The 21643-nt window shown below is 40.2% G+C and overlaps 1 protein-coding gene across 2 annotated transcripts in view; it reads left to right on the top strand.

The window, feature by feature from the left end:
• The window catches only part of LOC120544470 (roundabout homolog 2-like), an 86848-nt gene extending 66362 nt beyond the window's left edge, over positions 1 to 20486 (top strand). For both annotated transcript variants that reach the window (XM_039778251.1, XM_039778250.1), the window contains 13 exons: positions 2657 to 2781; positions 2887 to 3058; positions 4223 to 4399; positions 5544 to 5570; positions 5705 to 5744; positions 7319 to 7446; positions 8109 to 8381; positions 9191 to 9353; positions 9736 to 9993; positions 10802 to 11010; positions 17936 to 18097; positions 18237 to 18491; positions 19024 to 20486. In XM_039778251.1, coding sequence (XP_039634185.1) covers positions 2657 to 2781; positions 2887 to 3058; positions 4223 to 4399; positions 5544 to 5570; positions 5705 to 5744; positions 7319 to 7446; positions 8109 to 8381; positions 9191 to 9353; positions 9736 to 9993; positions 10802 to 11010; positions 17936 to 18097; positions 18237 to 18491; positions 19024 to 19025 — 1991 coding nt within the window. In that variant the 3' untranslated portion in view covers positions 19026 to 20486. The remainder of the gene's footprint in view (positions 1 to 2656; positions 2782 to 2886; positions 3059 to 4222; positions 4400 to 5543; positions 5571 to 5704; positions 5745 to 7318; positions 7447 to 8108; positions 8382 to 9190; positions 9354 to 9735; positions 9994 to 10801; positions 11011 to 17935; positions 18098 to 18236; positions 18492 to 19023) is intronic.
• Positions 20487 to 21643: the final 1157 nt, after the last annotated feature.

Raw genomic sequence — 21643 nt, 5'->3', positions numbered from 1 at the left:
GTTGTGTGGCGACAGGTAAGTTGACATAGCAATGTTTGCTAATTCGTGAATTAATTAGCTTAATTGATGCACTCATTTGCATAACAGGTTATGTTTACCACTTTATACCCTGTATAGCAGGACATTAAGCAGCTTAAGTGCCTTTTGTTTAATTGCACAGCTGTGAGTAAAAAGTGAAATGTTCCCTCAGACATTGGAAGCATTAATTGCTTTAAATTACTGTGTTCATCAGTCTTAATATCAGTATTAGTCACATTATTAATAGCATACTCTTTGACCTTTTCTGCTGTTGTGACCATTTATTGTAATGTTACCCTGAGTCATTACTGGTATTGTAGCCATTATTCATCCTCGGGGATTGTTCTCATATACGGAAATTGCAGAACTACAGTTAATGGTTCCTGTCTTCTCCTAATGTAAACCTTTGACTGACTGGGCAAGCTCCATCAGTTTGCTGAAACAGCACCACTGAAATGACGTTTGGAAAACTGGAGCTTACTTGTTTGATGGTGCACTCACATTAGCCAACCAAAAATGTATTTAAATATATATATATATATATATATATATACACACTGTGGTCATACGTAGTACAAAAGTCCAACAGCTGAACAGCTTTGTATCTATGTACTTTTTATTGGGAAATCAAGTCAAAAGGACAAATGATAAACTTCCCTGCTGAAGTTTTGTAAACTCGACAAAGTTCCAACACTGGTGGCAGTTTGTGCTCAATTGTATGTTTTGATTGTTTGTTTTTCCCTCAATAGATTTATGAATATGATTTTAATTTTGTGAAATTTGGCCTACAAAGATGATGGATTGCCTTAGAAATTATGAGCCAGAGAGCCAGACAAAGTCTTGTTTTGTTTTTAGAATGTTGATAGGCAATCCAACCAATCCAATCCACTTTTTTTCACTGCAGTGGTTAAAGGATTGTTTTAAGCATAGATTCTGTGTCCAAGCCAGATGGTATCTCAGCATATATACTGTATATCATAAATGCAGGAGTTTTATATTTGGCTGTCCTGTCATTAGTCATTTTGCTTTCCTAACCGTAGACTCGTCACCTTATTGTGACAGTACATCTGCGTGAGTTGTACTCTGAGTAGTAATTGCTTCAGAAAGTCAATACAGTCCAAATGCCTGAATATAGATATCCTCAAACTGGGCTGAGTCAATTCGCTAAATGTAATAGAAATAAAGTGCCCCTCATATAGAAGATTTAATTTCTTTGTACTGCCAGGCTGTCAAATATTTTGCCGACATGCCACATCTGTTTAGAGACACAAGTTACATTTTGTGTTTGTCTCACCTTTTAAACTTTAAAAAGATGTATTGTTTTGCTATCATTTACCAAATGAGTTAATTGATCCAGATGTTGAGAGCTTTCCAGCTGTCAGAAGACTGGAAGAGGTCAATCTCGGGACTGGCCCAGACACTCTTTCTTATACTCCTAATATTAGGAGTATAAGAAAGAGTGTCTGGCCTTGTGACTCTAATCTACCAATGCAGTACAATCACTGCTTGCCCTTGCTTCACTGAGACACTGTGCATGTGTTCATTGCATCTATCTCCAACTATTTACAGAACTCATCCCATCTGGAGAAGTCAAACTAACCATGTTGCTCTCTGGCCAGGTGGCAAACAAGACTATCTCGTCATGGCCCACCTGCTTTTGCTTCTCTGCACTGCCATGGCATTCAGTGTATTGCTTACATGGATCCACTGCAGATAGCATTATTTTTTTCACTTCCTTAATTGGGTTCAGAGTAGTTATTTCATCCACTCAGTCAGAACATAATGATAGTTTTAATGGGAATCATGAGAAACTGTGTGCCCAGAGTGGTTGTAGCGTTCGTTCAGTGAAAGATGATGATTTGCTCAGTTGCCTAGACATGATATTTGCCTCCTGCTGCCTGCAGTCTTTTTAAATCGCCAATCTGCCCATGCAGGTTATCAGGACAGTTTGGTACATTTTAAAAAATTACCCATTAAAGAGGGAGTTTGAATGTGGCACCATGAGGCATGGCACTACATTTCTTTTGACAAGCCATCTCAGAATCCTCATTATAGAACATGTAGACTGACCATTTTCATCTAGATAAGATATGCAAAATGTAATATACAGCTACTTGTGGTCGTAATGGTTTTAGTCCATTTTGGGAATGATGTTAGCTGCTGTGCTCAGCCATATTTCCTTGGCCGAGGAAATTCCACTCATATCTAAACTTGCTGGTCTGCTTGGAATGGTTGTCGTAATTAGCAATTAGTAAAGCGCAGTTTGGACCTCATATGCTTGGTGCGTATAACTTATGATGCCAGTAAGATAATAGAATGTTAAACTTAGCATAATGAAAGAATGGTGCATTTTTAGGCCCCAGTGCATTCCAAATATAAAAAAAAAATCCTGTCATTAAGATATGAAATTGATATGAAGTTCTCCAGTAGCCATCTGCCACGCTGGCTTAGAAAGTACGTTGTTGTATGGCTTGCTGTATGAATATGAGTTGTGGTATTGGGTGAGACAAATCCTTCTTGGACATGAAAAAAAGCTCACTTCTGTTAAAAATCAAAATGCTAAATAATTCTGTTATTTCCCTTTTTCTTATGCTTTTTCTTTGTTTCTTTAATCTTTTCACCCACCTTGACCCGTCAGCACCTGGTGCGCCTCCACAGCAAGTGACAGTGTTGACAGTAGGGAGCGATAACAGCACGTCCATCAGTGTGTCATGGGACCCTCCTCCCACGGAGCAACAGAACGGCATCATCCAGGAGTACAAGGTAGGATCACACTGCACCTGATACGCTGTACCAAACTGAATATTTTAGTTATGTACTGTACGGCATCACAATGAATTCTGTCTGGCGTGTGTATGTCTTTGTCAGATCTGGTGTCTGGCCAACGAAACCCGCTTTCATGTCAATAAGTCTGTGGACGCAACCATCCGTTCCGTGGTAGTTGGGGGGCTGCAGACTGGAGTGCAGTACCATGTGGAGGTGGCTGCAGGCACCAGCGCAGGGGTGGGGGTCAAGAGCAAACCCCAGCCCATCATCTTGGGTAATCCACACACACACACACACACACACACACACACACACACACACACACACACACACACACACCAAACACCCGGGAGTCAAATGAAATGACCTCATAATGGGGGGAATGGGGGGTGCGTCTGAAACAAAGATTTATCAATTTATTGCACTTGAAGAAAGAAGATTGCGATTTACAACGCAGACATCTTCTGAGAAATCAATTGTGCTTCATTAAGTGTAGTGTCTGGTAACACTGTGCCAAGTACTGTTAGCCATATCAATAATCCTTTTCAATATGTGGGCAGCTGGTGCTAACAAAATAGACAGTGTTTTTGTAGGAGCTTATCAGTCTATCACATCTTATCAAATAGCTAAAGAATGCCCAGAGAATATAAGCCCATAATCGATATGGGAGCTCAGGCCAGATGCTCTTCATCAGTGACTTTTGACTGATATATAATAACACCCTTAACACACAGAGAAAGGGAAACACAGGCCCGTGGACTGAAGCTTAATGATTGTGTGTGTGTGTGTGTTGTGGGGGCTTCCTGCAGTCCTGGAGACTGTGAATCTAATTTCACAGCACAGTAGCTGCAACAGAAAATCAAACTCTGTCAGAGCTGCTCTGTCAATCTCGTGTCTTGCAGCTCAAGTTGATAAGTGCACTGCTGAATTGATTTACTCTGCCTTCATATTGGATGCACTGATGCTGTTTTTTGTGTGTTTCTTTGTTGTGCTTTTACCACATTTGCCCCCCTGTGTGGTTTTTTTTTTCTCTTCATTTTCTCATCTTTTGGCTGTTCCTGTAGTCCATGTGTCTTTAATATATGCTGTCTAGATTTTCTTTTCAAAGTGCATAATTTGACCTGAACAATTGATCTTTTGCTTTTATTTAAAGTATCTTCCTTTGCTTAATATATTTTTTCAGTGAACCAAAATTAAAAGAACCCATACACACATTTAGACAAATAATACTAGCAGTTTGTTTTTCATTCACATTGTCCTCTTCTGACAGATGTTTCTTCTTTTCTTTTGTTCACATTTCAGACCACAATGGAAATGGAATTGATTTCATCTTTATCCCAAATGATTTTTCCTGCACACCAACTATTGATAAATAAGTATTTGTTCATTTGTCTCTTCTGTGTGCGTGTGTGTTTGTGTTTGTGTGCATTTTCCCCAGGTGCAGAACTGAGGGACGTAATGACGGGATCAGAGGGCAACAATAGCATCTCAGACGTGGTGAAGCAGCCGGCCTTCATCGCCGGATTGGGAGGGGCCTGCTGGATTGTCCTCATGGGCTTCAGCGCCTGGCTGTACTGGAGGAGAAAAAAGAGGAAGGGACTCAGCAACTATGCAGGTAAAAATAAAATCAATTTAAGTGGTTCTGCACCAACACAGAATCTCAAAGCACACTAGGTCTTTTTCTCCAACAAAAGCTGATGTCATCACAGATGTGACTCCATTTGAGCTGGCTAAAATGCAGAACAAAGGAAATGTATGCAGCACAGATGGAAATAGGCCCTATTTACTTTAATTCACTGTGCACTGATGTGCATCAACCGTGCTGAGGGTTTCATCAGCACCGCACCTCAACAGTCTAATACATTAATGCGAGATAAGTAATTTAACATCCCCTTCCATTATCAGACCATGGCTGGTGTTGTTTGCACATTAACAGGAGGCACGTCTAGGTTTACGTATAGGAAATATTATTTTATCCCTCCGTGATTCAAGCATATAGCTGTGTGCCATTACCATAATGTGTATTGCAGCCTTCATTGTAGTGACTTGGGGAAAGAGCGCTGTGAGTTTCTAATTCAATAGGGATTTACATGATTGAGTGCTGCTTCTCTCTGATCCCTTCTCTCAAAACAAATTGAGGAGTTGAATTCCAAAACACCACATTTCCAATTTTGAGAAAATGTAGCAACTTTTTACAGGAATGGTTAAGATATAAAATAGTCTATGATTTATTTTTTTAAATGTTAAATATGTTTGATTTAACTTCAATTATATTGAAATAAATACTTAAACGCAGCATTCATTGGATTTTTGTTGTGTTCTGAGGTGTTACATTTGTCAAATAATGAAATATTTCATTTCAGCATAAACCCTTTGTTCCTCTTTTTAAGACAGCCTCTGTGCTCTAATTATTTTTTTTTAGAAGAAGCAAAAAAATAAAATGATGATGATGCAGAAGCCCCAGGGCAAAATGGGTCAAATGTGTCACCTACATTTGAACTTTATCCTTCAGGGCAATTGGCGTAATTCAGAAAATGCTAGAATGCAGTGGTTAGATGTATCCGCACCCCGAGTTTCATCAAAGTGTGATCAGTGCTGGCATACCATCAGTGATAAATGAACAAGGAAAGCAAATATGAAAGGGCTTGTTTATATTTTTTACACCTGATTACGTAAATGCTTTTGAGCGTGGCTGCAATTTTATTGACGTTAGTATTATTCATGCCACTTTACTTTCTTTTCTTCTTACTTTTTTTTAGTTCAGTCCTTCACCTTTACTCGTGCAGGTATGTCTTTACATTGTGCATTTTATAGTAAAATATCACAGTAATTTAGCTGCCTAAATTCTCATTCAAATTGAAGGGGGTGACAAAATAATTGCAATTATTTTTTCTCTGTCCTCTCTCTTTTTTTCTACAAGTTACATTCCAAAGGGACAGAGGCCTGATCAGAAATGGAAGGTAAGAATCTAAATTAACTTATAAAAACCAAGAAACCCTATGCTAAAGCGAAAGATTTCCCACTCACATTTCACTGCCACGCAGCGTAATGCTCTGCCTTCTCAATGACAAGAGCCTATTGTAATACCTGTAATGAAGAGTTCTTGTACGAAGAATGGGATTTGCATACATGTTCCAATATTCCCGCTGCTGACTCATTTCAGTGTATGATTTGCACTGATGTACGCTTGATGAAATCATTAATCACTCCTTTGAAGCGAGTGCTACCAATTAATGCAGGTGAGGGCTTTATTCACCGGCTCCCTCGCATTTTCATCTAAGGTTGTTCTCACGCAGAGCGAGAGGTCGTGGGAGGAGGGTGGAGGTGATGAATGGGCTGTTTGGAAATGCTTGGCGTACAGTACATTGTGATGGGTCGCATGTGGGGATGGAACAACAAAGTGCTGGACCTTGAGACTCCACTCGGCGGCCATGAGAATTTCCTGCCAGCCTTTGTATCAACTGAATATCAACAATGTACAAGAGAAGGGGGCAAATTTGCTTAACAGAAAGTGAAAGCATGAAGGTCCTCTTCTTTATTATTTTCTCCCTGTTTCCGTTTTGTCACACCTAAGCAAGCAGATAAGCCCAGAGCTAGAACAAATGTTGCAAATAATGGACTAAAAATAAACAGTTTCTTGCCTAACCGTTTTGTGTGCATGAGTGTGCTTCTCCACATTGTATACTCACGTATGTGTCGTTGTGTTGGTGTTGGCACGTGTTTCAAAGCAAATGTATGTAAATGTATGCATATGCTTGTGTATTCTAAAATGGAAATTATTGATGTAATTGTTTGAACACCTTTGAGCCATCACCAAGTCAGCTGTGAACAATTCCCTTGGCGCTTGGCGAATCAGCCTCAGTGGAAAATTCCCTGTGTAGCTGCACGTTAGGCAAACATATGCAGAGAGGATGCAGGAGGCATGTGAATGTTTTTTTTTTTCTTTTTTTTTACAGCAGCTGATACAAAGTAGTTGTAAATTGTCCTTTCTTTTTTTCTGAATTGTTGCCCACAACTTTCCTACCTTGAAGTCAAAGCCTGTATTCATGACTGTTGTATTTCACTAAGACAAAATGACATGGTAGCTTTCCTAAACCTCCTAATGGGCTTTTGCTGTCTCTGTTGCTATGGAGATGGTGCACCAGTGTAGCCGATCTGCCAGAGGCTGTCCATGATTCTCAATTTAAAATGTAAATTTCTGTTGTGCTAAGGCTCTAAAGTGGATTTAGTGTGTATTTAGGCCTGCCTTGTTTCTCCGGGGAGAGTTAGGGGTGGTGGAGTTAAGGGGAGAAAGATGTCTGATTTATAGACTTGCCATTTTATGTCTCTCTGTTGTTTATTGTCGCCTGTGCGCCGGGCTGCACCACAGGCGAGAATATGCTGAATGAGTTTTCACATCAATTTGTTGTTGATGCAGCAGGAAGAAAATGAACAATACTGTTACGGCACAGGCTGGATATTTAACTATGTAGCCAGTTCTCCTGTCTCACCCCTTCTCCTCTCTTTGTCTCTCTCTACAAACATCCTCTAACAGCCGTCCAGGGCTGTTGAAAGCGGGTGACCCAGGCCTCCCCTGGTTGGCTGACTCCTGGCCCTCAACGAGCCTCCCAGCTAACGGGGGCTTAGGGAGTCCGAAGGGCGGCAGCAACTTTGGCCGAGGAGGTAAGAAACATAAACAGGCTGGGGTGTTGGAAAATACAGTTTTAGCAATGCCTGGTCAGACAGTCACTTTTGATGTTCATCCATTGGGAAGCGCAGTGACAGGACATCACACATAAGCATGCACACACAAACAAACACGCACGCAAATTAAAAGAGCCTTTGAGGGCTATACTTTACTAATTTGATTTGACAAGCCTGATATTTGGCTTAATTTTTGTGGTATTTGCGTATACTTTCTGCCTGTCATTCTTTCTCATGCCCTGCCATTGTGCGTTTTTCCAGGTTGTATGAGATTGATAGGTCAAGTACATGTGTTTATTGTGTATTTGTGTGTTTGCATGTTCTCGAAGCTCATTGGAACGCTGGTGAGCTGCAGGTTTTATATGTGCAAGACAGTAGAGCTGAAGGTTAGCGCTCTTTGAATATCCCTCTTGTGCACACTCCACCGGACTCCCACAGCGTGTTGCATGCTAATTGCGGTAGTAGATAATCACTTTCATTTATATCAAGTCCATTTGAGACCTGTATTTAACGAATACAGAGTGCCGGAGCAGCAGGGAGTGTTAATGACCTTAAAGATCGTTAACTTCATGTCAACTTATCTCTCCATGATCCCTTTTCCCTTTCCCTCCTCGCTCTGTCACCATCCTCTTTTGTCTCAGATGTTTTACCGTCCGCAGCAGTGGAGAAGACGGGCACCATGCTGTCTGATGGTGCCATCTACAGCAGTATTGACTTCATGGGGAAAGCGGGCTACAGCAGCCCAGCGCGAGGCAGTCAGCCCACCCCCTATGCCACCACTCAGATACTGCAGTCCAACAGCTTCCACGAGCTGGCTGTGGACAGGCCAGATCCCCGCTGGAAGGCTTCTCTCCAAGCCCAGCAGGAAATGGCAAACCTGGGCTACTCGCTGACTGACAGACGCCCTGGCAGTGGTACGAGCCACATTGAAGATAAAGCTAATTTTTTTATTTTTTGTGGTGTGATGTGTGTTTGCTTTTGGGTCTCTGTGGACTGCAGCAGTGCTTGAACAATCAGTAAAAGCAACATTTTGCAAACAAATGACAGGTAGTTTTTTTTCTGTGAAATAACTACAAGTGAGTTGGCAAACTAAACCAGGAAAAGAGCCACATAAAAAGGAGGGAATTTATTTACATATTCACTGAAAATGGACCCCTAGGATAATGTTCTTAATTACTCTTCTGTCGTCATCATAATTCTACCCCGGGAGCTCATCTAGCCCAGAAATGTCACCCAATCATGACACATTTCTTTGGGTTTACTTGATTACTGATGGCAGAAAATCCCTCAGTGTTCTGAGTTATTTATGCAGTGTATATACATTTAGTAAAGTCATGGAGGCATTTCTGTCAGTACTTTGTTGTAGCTTTGCACTATAGCCTGTGTGCTCAGCTAAATGTCAGGCTTACCAGAGATAAAGTAGAGCAAGCAGGGAAGCTGTATGGAAGCAACTTAAAGTGGTTCGCCGCAGGTTTTGGTGCCTCTTTAAGAAATGTCAACATTTAGAAAAAGTCCTAATGTGCTGTCAGCACAAAAAAAAAGAGAAAAAATGAACACTGGCTGGGAGACAGGTTTGAAAAAGTTCAGATAGCAGAGAAAGGTAGAAGATAGCTTTCAAGGTGTGTGTTAGAGTGTGTGAATTTAGTGTAGACTACTATGTGTGTGTACAGGGATTTCTTGTGTAGAGAAGGATAAACTTCCTTCCCTCTTTACTTCCCCCCAGGTGCAAAGGTTGGGAAGAAAAAGAAGGTGAAGGGTGGAACAAAGGCCTCTAGATCAAATGGGACGTGCTGGGCTAACATGCCTCTGCCTCCACCACCCATGCACCCTCTCCCTGGTACCGAGGTTGACCTTGACCGTTACCACCAGGAAAACCATGGAGGAGGGTAAGATACATTCATATCTCATCAATCTCTGCCCCGAAACAGATGCACACAAACACAAAAAAACGTCAGGAGAAGAAACACTTGCAAACACAGAGGTCAAAATATCCTGCACCTGTGCCCAGAGACTGTGTGCGTGTGCGTGTGTTTTCCGTTAGACAGCTTAGACAGGAGACCTTTAGCTGCCTTTCCTAATATAGAAAAACTAACAAAAATTGGTTTGCAAAACGATTGTCAACATTTTGAGCTACTTACACTAGAAAGATCAATTTATGGATGTAATTAAATCCTTACGTATTCCCTATCCTCTGGAACAACGTGCAATCAGCTGCTCAGCAAAGTCAGTGTGATGATTAATATATCAAACATTTTGTCCACATGCCAGGTATGACAGCAACAGTTGGGCCCCACCCATGTCAGTCCAGACCTACCGACACCAGAATTTGGACAATGAGGTAGAGGAGGAGAGAGGCCCCACTCCTCCCCTGAGAGGACGATCCTCCTCGCCGGCAGCAGCTTCCTTCAGCCAGCCCTCATCTTCCTCCCTCAGCTCTGCCCACCATGACGAAATGCAATCTATTTTGCAGGCCCACTTGGATGAACTAACCAGAGCTTACCAATACGAGGTGGCCAAGCAGGCATGGTAAGGATCCTTTAAAATCTCCAGTTAACTACATTTTGAGGCCACCTTTCTCCTATAATTTGATGTATTTTTTGTTTAAAAAAAAAAAAACTAAGATCATTACATGGCTGTAAGATCATTTGAAAGCTTTATACTGTGTGTGTATATGCATCACAATTTTGTTCAAATATGTTTTGCACGTAGGAGAAGATACCTGTAATTTTATACATTTTATTCTGATGATAGTTTGGGTTTTGCATATCAATGGCCAATGTTTGAGCGTCTTATAATACTGGTATTTACATGTGTCAGCCTCAACCTGCGCTCTATGGTTCTTGCTAGCGATAAAAACAGTTCTCCATTGATTGCACCTTTTGATGGAGCAATGGAAAACTTGACAAGTCAGAGGCGACACGTGTTGGAGGGTAATGACTGGGTTTAGTCCAACATGCTGTTCTGACATCAGTAAATAGAGTTGGTAATTATGCATGCGTTTCCTCTATGGCGGGATGTGAGCCATCATGGAGGACAGCTGTGGGGGAGATAACAGGCATGTTGGTGACAGCCCTGCCCATCCAGATATCCTTTATCCAGCCCAATTACAACTCCATTGTGTTAGCACAACACACACCAGCGCTGAGAAAGTAATCAGTGAAATCACTGCAGGCATTCATAGTCTCTGCACATTGCATCTCTACCTTTCTGAATATGCACTGATTCTGCGTTCTGAAACTTGTTTTGCAGTATTTATACTCATTATCTGACCTCCATTGCTTTTTTAAATGTATTGTGTTCATTAATATACAGTATTTCTCCCACAATTCATTAGGCACATGAAGGGCAGTCCAAATGTGTCCAGCACTCCCATCCCTCCTATGGACTTCATGTCCAGCACACTGGGCTCTGATTTGGGAGCAACTCTCCTTTCTGAAGAAGACGAGGATGTGGAGGAGGAGGAAAGCTACGCTGCGGTGTCAAAGAATTTGTGTGGCTTTGAATACACTCCTGGTCACAGTGTGGATAACCTTGAGGGCTCAGGTATGTTTTTCATGTGGTTAAACTAAAGTCATTGCTTTTAGCATTTACAGTAATCAAAAGACAGGCTTACAATTAACTGGCTTTATTACCACATCACTTCTACTGCACAGAGGATGATGAAACCTTGAGAAATGTGGCCGATGCAGATAGACAGAGATACATTATAAGTCCGTAGATAACATGATGGAGCAAAGATCCCAGATGTGGCCATGTATAAATATATTATGTATAAATATATGCCAGTACACATTTCAACAGAACATAGTCATTAACAATGTGTACAAGTATGGAAAATGTTGTGGATGACAGTGGTACAATTGCATTCTTAAGTAAAATATCTTGAATTAATCATAGCTGTCATAAAGATGTATTGTTATTAAAAGGAAACTACATTTCAGAACATATCCACTGATGTGTTCATAAGAGTTTTCACCTCATCAATTGTATTTAGTTGCAGATACAGAATATGCAGATTTGGACACATTTATCGACCCCTTTGCACCTTACATGCATTATTTTATCGTCTCTCTATCACTAACAAATGGAGCATACATTCAAAACATATGTCCAAAGCTACAGATTTAAGAATGAAACAAAATTAAACTACGGTCTTACAGTTTTTTACAATCACTTTGGCACTAATTTCAGAACCTTGTCGTCATTTTTCAAAACTCTAGACACAAAACTCACAACCAATGATCAAAATGCTAATTATTTCAAAACTCTAACACTTTTTTTCAATTGCTTGGATACAATACACATAAACCTGAGATCATTTGTTCATTTAACAAAGATCACCTGTTCAATATGACACAACTTAACATCAATGTACTACTATTTCAAAAAGCAATTCACACATTACATTTCAGATGATTGTCTATTCATTTCATTACAATCATCTAACTATCAATCCATACAACTGCTCAAAATGATAAGTAACTGTTGCATTACTCTTAATATAGCATAGTTGTATGGAAACAGACAAACAATATTCCATGTTTAGATCATGAAAGTTTCATGAACCAATTAGACTACATTATCTAGGGATGTAATATTTCATCATCATTCTTTACTGTAATGCATTTACTGTTTCTATGCTCCCATGTACCACTTTTGAGACTATTTACAGTATTCACAGTACTGCACTGTATGGATCCAGGCCCTTGGAATTGCTTGTCCAATTCTGCCAACTCGTTACTGATGATTGAGATATATACTGTATATGTACTCGTACCACATTGTTCGCCATGCCCGAAGGTTTTTTCCAAGATGTTTGGCTAATTGCAATGTAGATGAGAACCTGTGGCCAAATCCACAAGACAGAGTTGATGAAGATGTGGAAGTGCAGTAATCACTTCGCGTTTTACAGTACAAGCAAGTTGAGGAACACTGCATTTGATGTTTTACAGTTTTGCAGTTTTTTTTCTATTTTGTAGCTAATTATTTTGCTTTGATTCAAATAAACCTATGTTGTACATTTCAGATTTTGTTCAATGATTCCACTGTGTCTGTAGTATTCTCTCTACTACGGCAGTACTTTTACAGGGATGTATTTACATCTAGTACCATAATGAAACATGTATCACCTATTTTGTACTACAATATTTAATGATTGTAGGAAACGATGCCACAGTGAAACTGTGGGTAGCTTGTGTGTGGGTGATCTAAAGTAACGTTTAAATGGTATTTCACAATCAATTCGTTTTTTGAACCAATGATTGTGCAAGTGCAAGATTTCTTCAAAGATATGAATACACAATGCAATGTTTTGAACATTGGACAGTCTGTGTTACAAGTGATGACCGTTTTGAGTTTTGTGTCTAGAGTTTTGAAAAATGACATCACGGTTCTGAAATTAGTAGCAAAGTGATCGTAAAAAACTGTATCTGAAAATGTGTTAAGTTGCAGATGTAAAATAGAGTAGCTGTGGACAGATCATATTTAAAGTGCAGACACATTGCTTTTTCCTCCCTCATATATAAAGCTGAAGAAGCTGCAGCCACTCGGCCCAAGAAATTGCATTCATATTCGCTGATTTTGCAGTACAAGGTTTTAACTCCCATAATGATGTTCAGTGCCAGTGCAGGAAGAAGTGTGTTTTTAATGTAGCAAGGCAAAGTTTGTCTGTGCGTGTGCGTGTGCGTGTGCGTGTGTGTGCGTGTGTGTGTGTGTGTGTGTGTGTGTGTGTGTGTGTGTGTAGGCCAGGGTTGTGGATGCACCTGTGTCTTACTAACAATGTTGGCTTTTTTATAAACCATGACTACAAGCTTTCCCATCAAAGCCTTTTACTTGCCATGCCAACATTATGGCATATTATATTCCAGGAGTAAAATAATGTTTAAAAACATGGCATTGCATGTTCAAAAACGTCATCTTTTAACATAATCCAGGGTTTTGCACAATCCAATATCAACATTCTTGTCTGCCAATAGGGTTTGGACCACTGAGGGAGCAAACACTGTGCAGTCTATCGGCTGGCTGAACTATCACCTACGGAGACACTGCATAGAACAAAGACCAAGGCGTAACAATAGCCCATTCACATGCGTACAAGCCCCCGCACACACTAGTGGTTGTCTTTTAGGACATTTCCTAGTAGTTCAGGAACATGTAGTCAGCAGGGACAGTGATTGACACTCAAAGGTAATGTAGAAACCATAGGGTAAAAGTAAAAGTTTGTGTAAGCTTAAAATTATTCAAATCTTAAATCTTAGATACCTTTTCTTTCTTTTTCTCTGTAGTATCCTTTGTCAAAGAGATATTTAGACAGTCTGAAAAGTTACTTGAAGCCATTCATGCATAGACATCAAAACCATAACATAGAATAAACTTTAGTGCTCTATTGGAAAGCCACACGTCTAAAATGTAAGATTTGATGCATTTATAAATAGGGTTCTTTGTGAAAGTGTTTCTTTAGAGATAAACTTGAAGGCTTCTCCCTCAGGGACACAACTGTACCATTTTTAGACTTCATTGTTTGATAGGTTAAGAGATTGTCTTGTGCATTGAGAATATGTGTTTTTAACACTTTTAATGAGCCATTGCAGGGCAAAATACAGGTCAGTGTGACTAAAAATATTTACAAACATTAGCAATGCAAACATTTTCATTGTGTCATGTTTAGCTGTCACATATTGTAAGCGGATGTATTACAAGTGGGAACAGATTGAGAAAATAGCTTCAGTCCAGTGAAATAAATCATGAACAAAGCCAGTGTGGTGGCAGTATTTCCACAGGGGGCAGTGGCTTACCCCTATTGCTATTCCACCGGGAGCGTCTGCGCAGCGTTCCGGAGGCGCAGCAGGCCCCGCAAGCCCTGCGAGCCCCACAAGCAGTCGCTGCCATTCAAGTCAATGCTTGATATTCCACCAGCTGCTGATGTTATATTTATTAGTGGTGCGTTATGGATGTACTGTTTAGTGTATCAACTGTTCCACTGCCAAACGGCACACTGGAAACAGCTCGCTCTCTGTCGCTGACTACAGCACATTCAAGAACGGATGAACACAGAGAGACCGGAGATGTTACATTGTAGCATCAGGAATATAACTTTCAAAATAAACTCTTTTGTTAGCGAAGATGGCCTGGTCCCAAATAGCTAGTGAAGGAATAAATATGACCGAATTCTGCTCAGGCTCAAAAGGCCAGCATTTTCTGACTCCACTTGGTCACTTCTTAAGCTACCTCTGTGTTCGTTGACTGGTACACCAGAAAATAATACTTAGGATTCGCTCAGTTAAATTTTAACAAAGCTTTAGTAAATTGTAGGATATTTGTAGGTTACAGATTTGATCATTGGCAAATTATCAAAGATGTTTTATCAATATTAATAAAGTTATGAATATGGTTATTAATAACTTTATCAAATCAACAAACAATCAAAACGGGGCACCACGCTGCAAGTCAGGGACCAATAATCAAACTGTGGAACAGTCTCATTTCTGTGGAAATCCTTTAAAAGGAAACAAAGGAAGGGGTGACTTCAAGCCCGGACCTGTTCGACCAGCAATTATTACAATAAGTCCACAAATAATCACAAACAACTGCTATTTAAGTATAATAAGATTTATTAACGTCACAATTATCAGTAGCCAATCAGTAATCCTTCAATAATAAACTTATATACCCTTTTACAATATCACAACCAAAAACAAAGCAAAACAAAGCAGCATGTGTCGTGGACACATCTGTGTCTGTCTGTGTGTGTGTGTGGGAGTGAGTGAAAGTGGAGGGGGCGGTGTCGAAATGTAGTCTAACACAAAGACTACCAAAATGGCTACTCCGGTGAGCTGCACATAACTATTTAGCCTCAAGAGGGCGGTAGTGGTGCTGGGTGCACGGAGAGGGGCTGCTAGGTAACGCGCACGTTTATACCATATGCTAGGGCTATGTGTTAGCTCTATACAAACTCCACGTGGTTAAGCCAAGGGGGTAAGCTTCGCTTCAGAACTCGAGCCATCATGGCGCCATTTTGTTGCTAACTGGCCATCACCTCCTGTTAGCATTCCGCTGACCGCCATTTTTTTTTTACGTCACTTGACTGAGAATAACTTTACATCCGAAGCGTTTAAGGACTCGATTTGTCCATTGTTTAGTTCGAAAGAAACACAACAACGTATAAAAGGTTCCATTACCTTGTACCTCACGTTATGGCTCCGTAGCAGACGTTTTTGTAAAAATAGGCTAACGATTGTGTCATAACCAAGTGACTTACTGTCGCACAGTAGAGGAATTACCGTATAGTACAGGAGAAGCTCGCAGGCAGTTTCGACTTACGTTAGCTGTTTAGGTTTAATTACTAATGTTAACTAGCATGTTAGTTAGCAATAATTAGCCTGTGCTTATGTTCACTCCTTACATATACCTACACTCTCCGTCTCTGTAAGATTGGGAATGATTGAGATTTCTCTTGGCACAGCTACCAGAACACTTACAACTTTCAGACACGTTGCTCACGTCACATTTACGCTGTCTCTGTCAGTTGGAGGCTGCGCAGTAAAGCTGGCCATCACCGGAAAAGTGCTTCTAATAGCCTTCACTGGTCTCCGTCCAGAGCAACGGGGTCTATTGGTCCATTAATATATATGTCAATGGGTTAAGCTAGCAGAGTTAGCTCGGGAGCTACGTGGCTAGCCTGTATGTGTGTGTTAGGAAAAGAGAGAGAGAGAAAGGAGGGAAAACACAATTTATGGAAACAAACACTTAAAACCTTGGCCTCTGGGGTGATGGGACTAACCGCTCTCTTAGTTTTACTCGGGATTCTAACTTAATGTGGCGTTATAGCAGAATCTGAGGTTTGTTTAACGGTAAAGAGCGTTTATTCCCCGCTACGCTCTGCGAGCGCGCAGCTGACTCCGCTGGTACAGTAATTCCTCTTCGGCGGGAGTTATCAGCTACAGTTCAACACAACTTTCAACAATATCTTGATCAGTGATATTCTTCACAACAGTACATAGGACACAGCGGTCCGATCACACATTAATGGTAAACAAAAATAGCAATACCTTTTACTCATTAATAAACACCCTAGCTAGTTCTCAAGTCTGCCCAGAACTATAAAAGCCTCTTACTTTTTGGTGTGCAGTCCGTTGCTTATCCGGCGGATTTCCCGGTGAACAGAACTGAGTTAACCTCTCGCCAGAGATTAACGACCCGTACCGTCCAGGGCAGTGGAGCGGAAACACGGTCCAGTCGACTTGGAAGAAAAACGCGTTGTCTCTTTTTCCTTGAGACGGGGCTGATTTACCCCTCTGCAGATTTGGTGTAATACGGGCTTCGTATTCACCTGGATCCTTTGTATCATAAACGATATAAACGTCTCACTCGACCAGCGAATGATACGATGTTGATTCTAGAAAAGCGCTGAACGATGTGTCTTCTTACGGTAATGAAACCACGAAGAGCCCCGGGCCGGCTACTTTTATCTCCCCTCCGCCGCCTGCTGGCGGCGAGTGGTGCGTTCAAGGAGCCGCAGCCAATCAGAAATCCCGAACTCAACGAAGGTGTGAGAATTCGTCGTTGCAGTTCTCAAGCCCTCCACCAGTCTGCCATTTCTCCTCATGTCTTGGAGGTAAATCCTCCATTTTGGGGAATTCTTTGTTAGGAGTGAGGGGTCACAGGCTGGTGACTTCCCTACAGGCCGCTCTTTGGCCTCAGGGAAGTTTCAGGCCTCACAGAATAGTCTTCATCAAAACTGTTAGGTTCCAACAAAATGATATTGCAAGCAGAATACAACGTATGCATCATGACAAACAGGTACCCATGCATAAGGACCAGACCCCCTTTAAGACATGTTCTTTCTCGTCCTAACGCCAACAGTCCGTCTGGGAATCTGGTCCCATTTTATTCTATTCTATTCTCTGCCCTCTTTCTGTTAGCGAATGACACATATACTCTAGCATTGCTATGTGACGCAACTATGTCATGGCAGGTGTATTGCTCAGGACTCTAGGAAGCACAGTAAGGAGTGTGAACTTGTTGTCAAGGAGCACCACACTAGTCCTTTAAATGGCTTGTTTGTTAATACATATTTCCAAGATGTCTGATTTAAATAAAACATTTAAAAGCTGTCCTACAGTAGGTTTGCTTATATTGCTGCAACAAAGAAAAATAGTTATTGAGGCCTTCTCATAAAGCATTCAGTAATTCTCTAAAAATATAAGTAGTATGGAGTTAGTTGTTCCACAAATATCCTGTGTGATGGAAAGTGGGAATCATCTTCAATCTTTCTTTCAAGTCATCACATGTAGACAATGCGTGTCACAATATCTAGTAATGAATTTGTTCAGTTTTGTCGATTTCGACACCATTTCTATTGGCTGATCCCTTTTAGACTTCCACATCACATTTCTGTGTCTTGCTCGACCCAGTATGTATTCATGCAGGCTTAGCCAAATGTTTATCTTCATTAACTCCCTCTCTGTAGGTAAAAGCTCGCAGCAGTGTCGCTCAGACAGCTCTGGCTCGGCAGACCACGGTGCACAGGGCACACATAGCCTCGGCCACAAGAGGGCAACGCTGAGTGGCCTCAAACCACAGACGGGCAAGGTCGGGACTCTGCCCAGACGGAGAGACACCAACACAGACGGTGAGTTAAGTCTCTTACCCTCTCAGCCATTATTTCCCAGAGAATCCTCTATTGAAGTAAATTCAATAAGGAGGGCCTGTATCATGATGTCTCATTTGTATCCATTGCCAAATCCCCTCATCTACCATCTACTCAACAGCCCACACACCGGCCATGAAGTCCCTGCACAGCGTGGGTTCCCGCATCAACAGCTCGTGGGCAGCTGCGGCCTCAGACCCCTCTGAGGAGTGCATGGTGACCGTGTCGACGCTGGAGCGCCAGCATATGGCTTCCTGGAGCGGCACAACAACATCCAACAGGGCCACCCTGAGTAGGGGTTCCCACAAGAGACCTGGCACAGATCCCTCCCACAATGGGCATCCTTCCACAAACAACACAGAGAAAGGGGAACACTGTAGGTGTTAATCCTCACGAGGATGTATATGTGTGCAAATATCACCTACAGTATATCTGCACAGAGAAATCATATTCAGGCTTTGCTGAAACTTTCTTGAAATGTTTTTTAAAATCCATGTTGTAGTTTTATTTAGAAATACCCTGATTGATAAATAATAACAGAGAAGCCATGTAATTTAATAATTATAGCAATTAATAAATTGTAAATTGTGGCTGTCACAATGTGTAAAGCAAGACTTCTCCGATTTGCCTTTTCTAGTCAGATGTGACAGCATCACAATACAGTTATATAATGTATACCTGTCAATAGAGTTAAATGCAATAATAAGGAGGGGGAAAAAAGCAGATTTGGAAGAATTGTGCTTAACCATTTTCAACAAGAAGGAAAGTTGTAGAATCCCACCAATTTTGAGCTTGCATACAAAGTGAGATACATCCTGGCGATTGTGAAATGGAGATTGAGAGTGAAGTAGGTGATTTAATGTCACCCAGATTTTACATTGTTGTCTTTGTTGTGTCTGCTCTTCCAGAGTCTTTGTGAAGCATCATTCCCCGCAGTTGCTGCCTGTCCCTGGACACCTTGTTTGTAAGCGCTATGAGATTTTCTCTCCGCGAGTGACACAGAATGATGTTTGGGAGACAGAGAGGAGACAGAATGAAGACAAAGGAAGTGCGAGATAAAAATGCAGACCTGTAAATGTCATGTACAGACACAGACACCAGTCTCACAGTGTTAATTTTCACCTCCCCACCCCTCCTCTTCAAAAGAGTAAACAGTATGTTATATGTCCGTTTCTTTTTTTCTGTCACATGGTGTACAAAGATTCACACAGTGGAGATGAAGACGAAGAAAAATCACGACAAAATGACTAATATGAAAAAAGACTTGCATAATTTGTAAATATATTTTTTAATGTTTTTCTCTTCCCTTTGCTTTGCTATGCAAGCCAAACCCAATGTTGTCTCTTTTGTGATTTATTACTGTGAATGATTTTTCATTAATGCTCAAACTGTTAGCTTATTTTGATGAAGCTACTGTATCGTTGTACTTTGCACAGAGCGTTTTTGGTGAACATAAGCACAAACCCATTGTCAGCTAAGCTGAGGAGGAGAATCATAATGGCAAAGAGGGACGTCTATGTTAAACAATACCTAAACAGAAGATATATACTTGGCTGTGCTATAATTGTTTGGAGAAGCACTCATATAGTGAGAGTTGCAAGGAAAAAACACAGGTAAATACTTGGAAATAATATGCCAATATAACAAACTGTGTTTCACACTAGTTGATGGGAATTCTATTATGCATTATACTAAATATTTATCAGCAAATGGTTACCAGAACATTCTTTTATGGTAACAAAGCAACACATCAGTTGTGATATCCAAAGCAGAGACATAGGAAAATAGGTATGTATCGCTTCCCTGCCATTCACAAAAAGAGTATGTTAATAAAAAATCTATATATATAATTTGTTTTGGTAATTATTTTCTAATTACATACAGTGACATAGCGCCAGTGCAATATTGAAAGGACAATATGACGATAAAGGGAAATGTCCAGGCCAAAATGTCTGGATGTAACCTGAAGACAAATGAGATGCTGAGTTTAACAAGAAGTATACATGATGTTAAACATCAAATAAACTATACTAGATTTGTTCTTGTGTATTACACTATTGAATGGTTATTGTTTTACACTTTCACCTTATAAAGATGTGTAGACTTCTGACCAACCATATTTGAAGATCTTTTGAAAACCTTTTCCAGTTTTAAAAAAACGCAGTCAATTAGCATTTTCTGCCAATGAGATTCACGATGCGATGTCTTTCCACTTTGGATGGTTTTGTTCTGATTATTGTTCTGGTAATGGCTTTCCCTTTGAAGAATCTTTACCTGCCAGATTGGTTTGCCCTCAGGAATACGCAGCCACATACAGTTGGGCCGTTTTTCAATCCTTTGATGCAAAATAAAATGTGTATGTGAAAACCAACCAGATTTCTCCTCACAATGCCTACAAGTCTGACACACTGCATTTACCCACCAAAGTCCATTTTGGAATTTTGAAGTTCCTTTTTATACACTTGTCAAGCTACTTTAGATCATCTCATGTGTGTGTGTATATATATATATATATATATATATATATATATATATATATTATATATATATATATATATATATATATATATATATATATATATATATATCATATTCTGTAGCAAATTAAAATGTTGGTTTCATTTCCCTTTCCCTTTTAATATACAAGATCCTCATAAGAAACATGGACATAGCTTAAAGAAATAAAACATAATTATTTTCTTTGCATAGTTAGGTAAAATATACACATTTTCATCTTCTTCTAAACAGTTATCTTCCTTTTATTCAATTCCTCCAGGGATTCTATAAATCCCAGTTAGTGTTAACACTAGATAAATGTGGTTTTAAGACAACATGAGCACTTTTTTAAACGGCTCACACTGTTAAATGTTGGATTCTTTTTCTGGGTTGTTTTGACTTTATTGATCTTATGTTACACTATTTCTCAAACACATCTTATGGCAACAGTCAGATAAAAGATCTACACACTACTGATAGCTCCCAGCAAGTTTGATTTAACAGAGCAACATTTCGATCTAACAGAGATCTTTGTCAGACGTCAAATAACCATCACAAAGCAGAACAAGATAAAGATACAGAATGCCTCTGCTTTCAGGAGGTGCTCTGGATGACTTACGTGATTCATGCTTTATATTTCTCTGAAATTTTCATGTACAAGATTTAGTATGTTCTTGTATAATATTTTTTTTATTATTTTATTTTTTTATTATTATTTTATTATTTACTTTTTCTATTTTTGCTCTCTTCACAGGCCACACATGCATGCTTTTCAGACAGTGCTATCCAGCTCGGCTCTGATTGGTCCAGTCTGAGAGTGGATCAACTCTTAATCATGTACATGAACGTGTTTGTGTCTATATGTTGCTTTGTGATAGTTATTTGACAATGCCTGACTTAGAGATCTCTGTTAGATCAAAAAGTTGCTCTGCTGAATTAAATTTGTCTTTTGCCTTCAGTTTGTTTTTTAATCCAGCAGCTGTAGATACTTTTTTGGATGTGTACACACTCTGTTTGTCAAAGACAGCTCAT

The sequence above is a fragment of the Perca fluviatilis genome, chromosome 16 (assembly GCF_010015445.1).
Source record: "Perca fluviatilis chromosome 16, GENO_Pfluv_1.0, whole genome shotgun sequence".
Classification (NCBI taxonomy): domain Eukaryota; kingdom Metazoa; phylum Chordata; class Actinopteri; order Perciformes; family Percidae; genus Perca; species Perca fluviatilis.
This window is presented reverse-complemented; position numbering and strand designations above follow the sequence as displayed.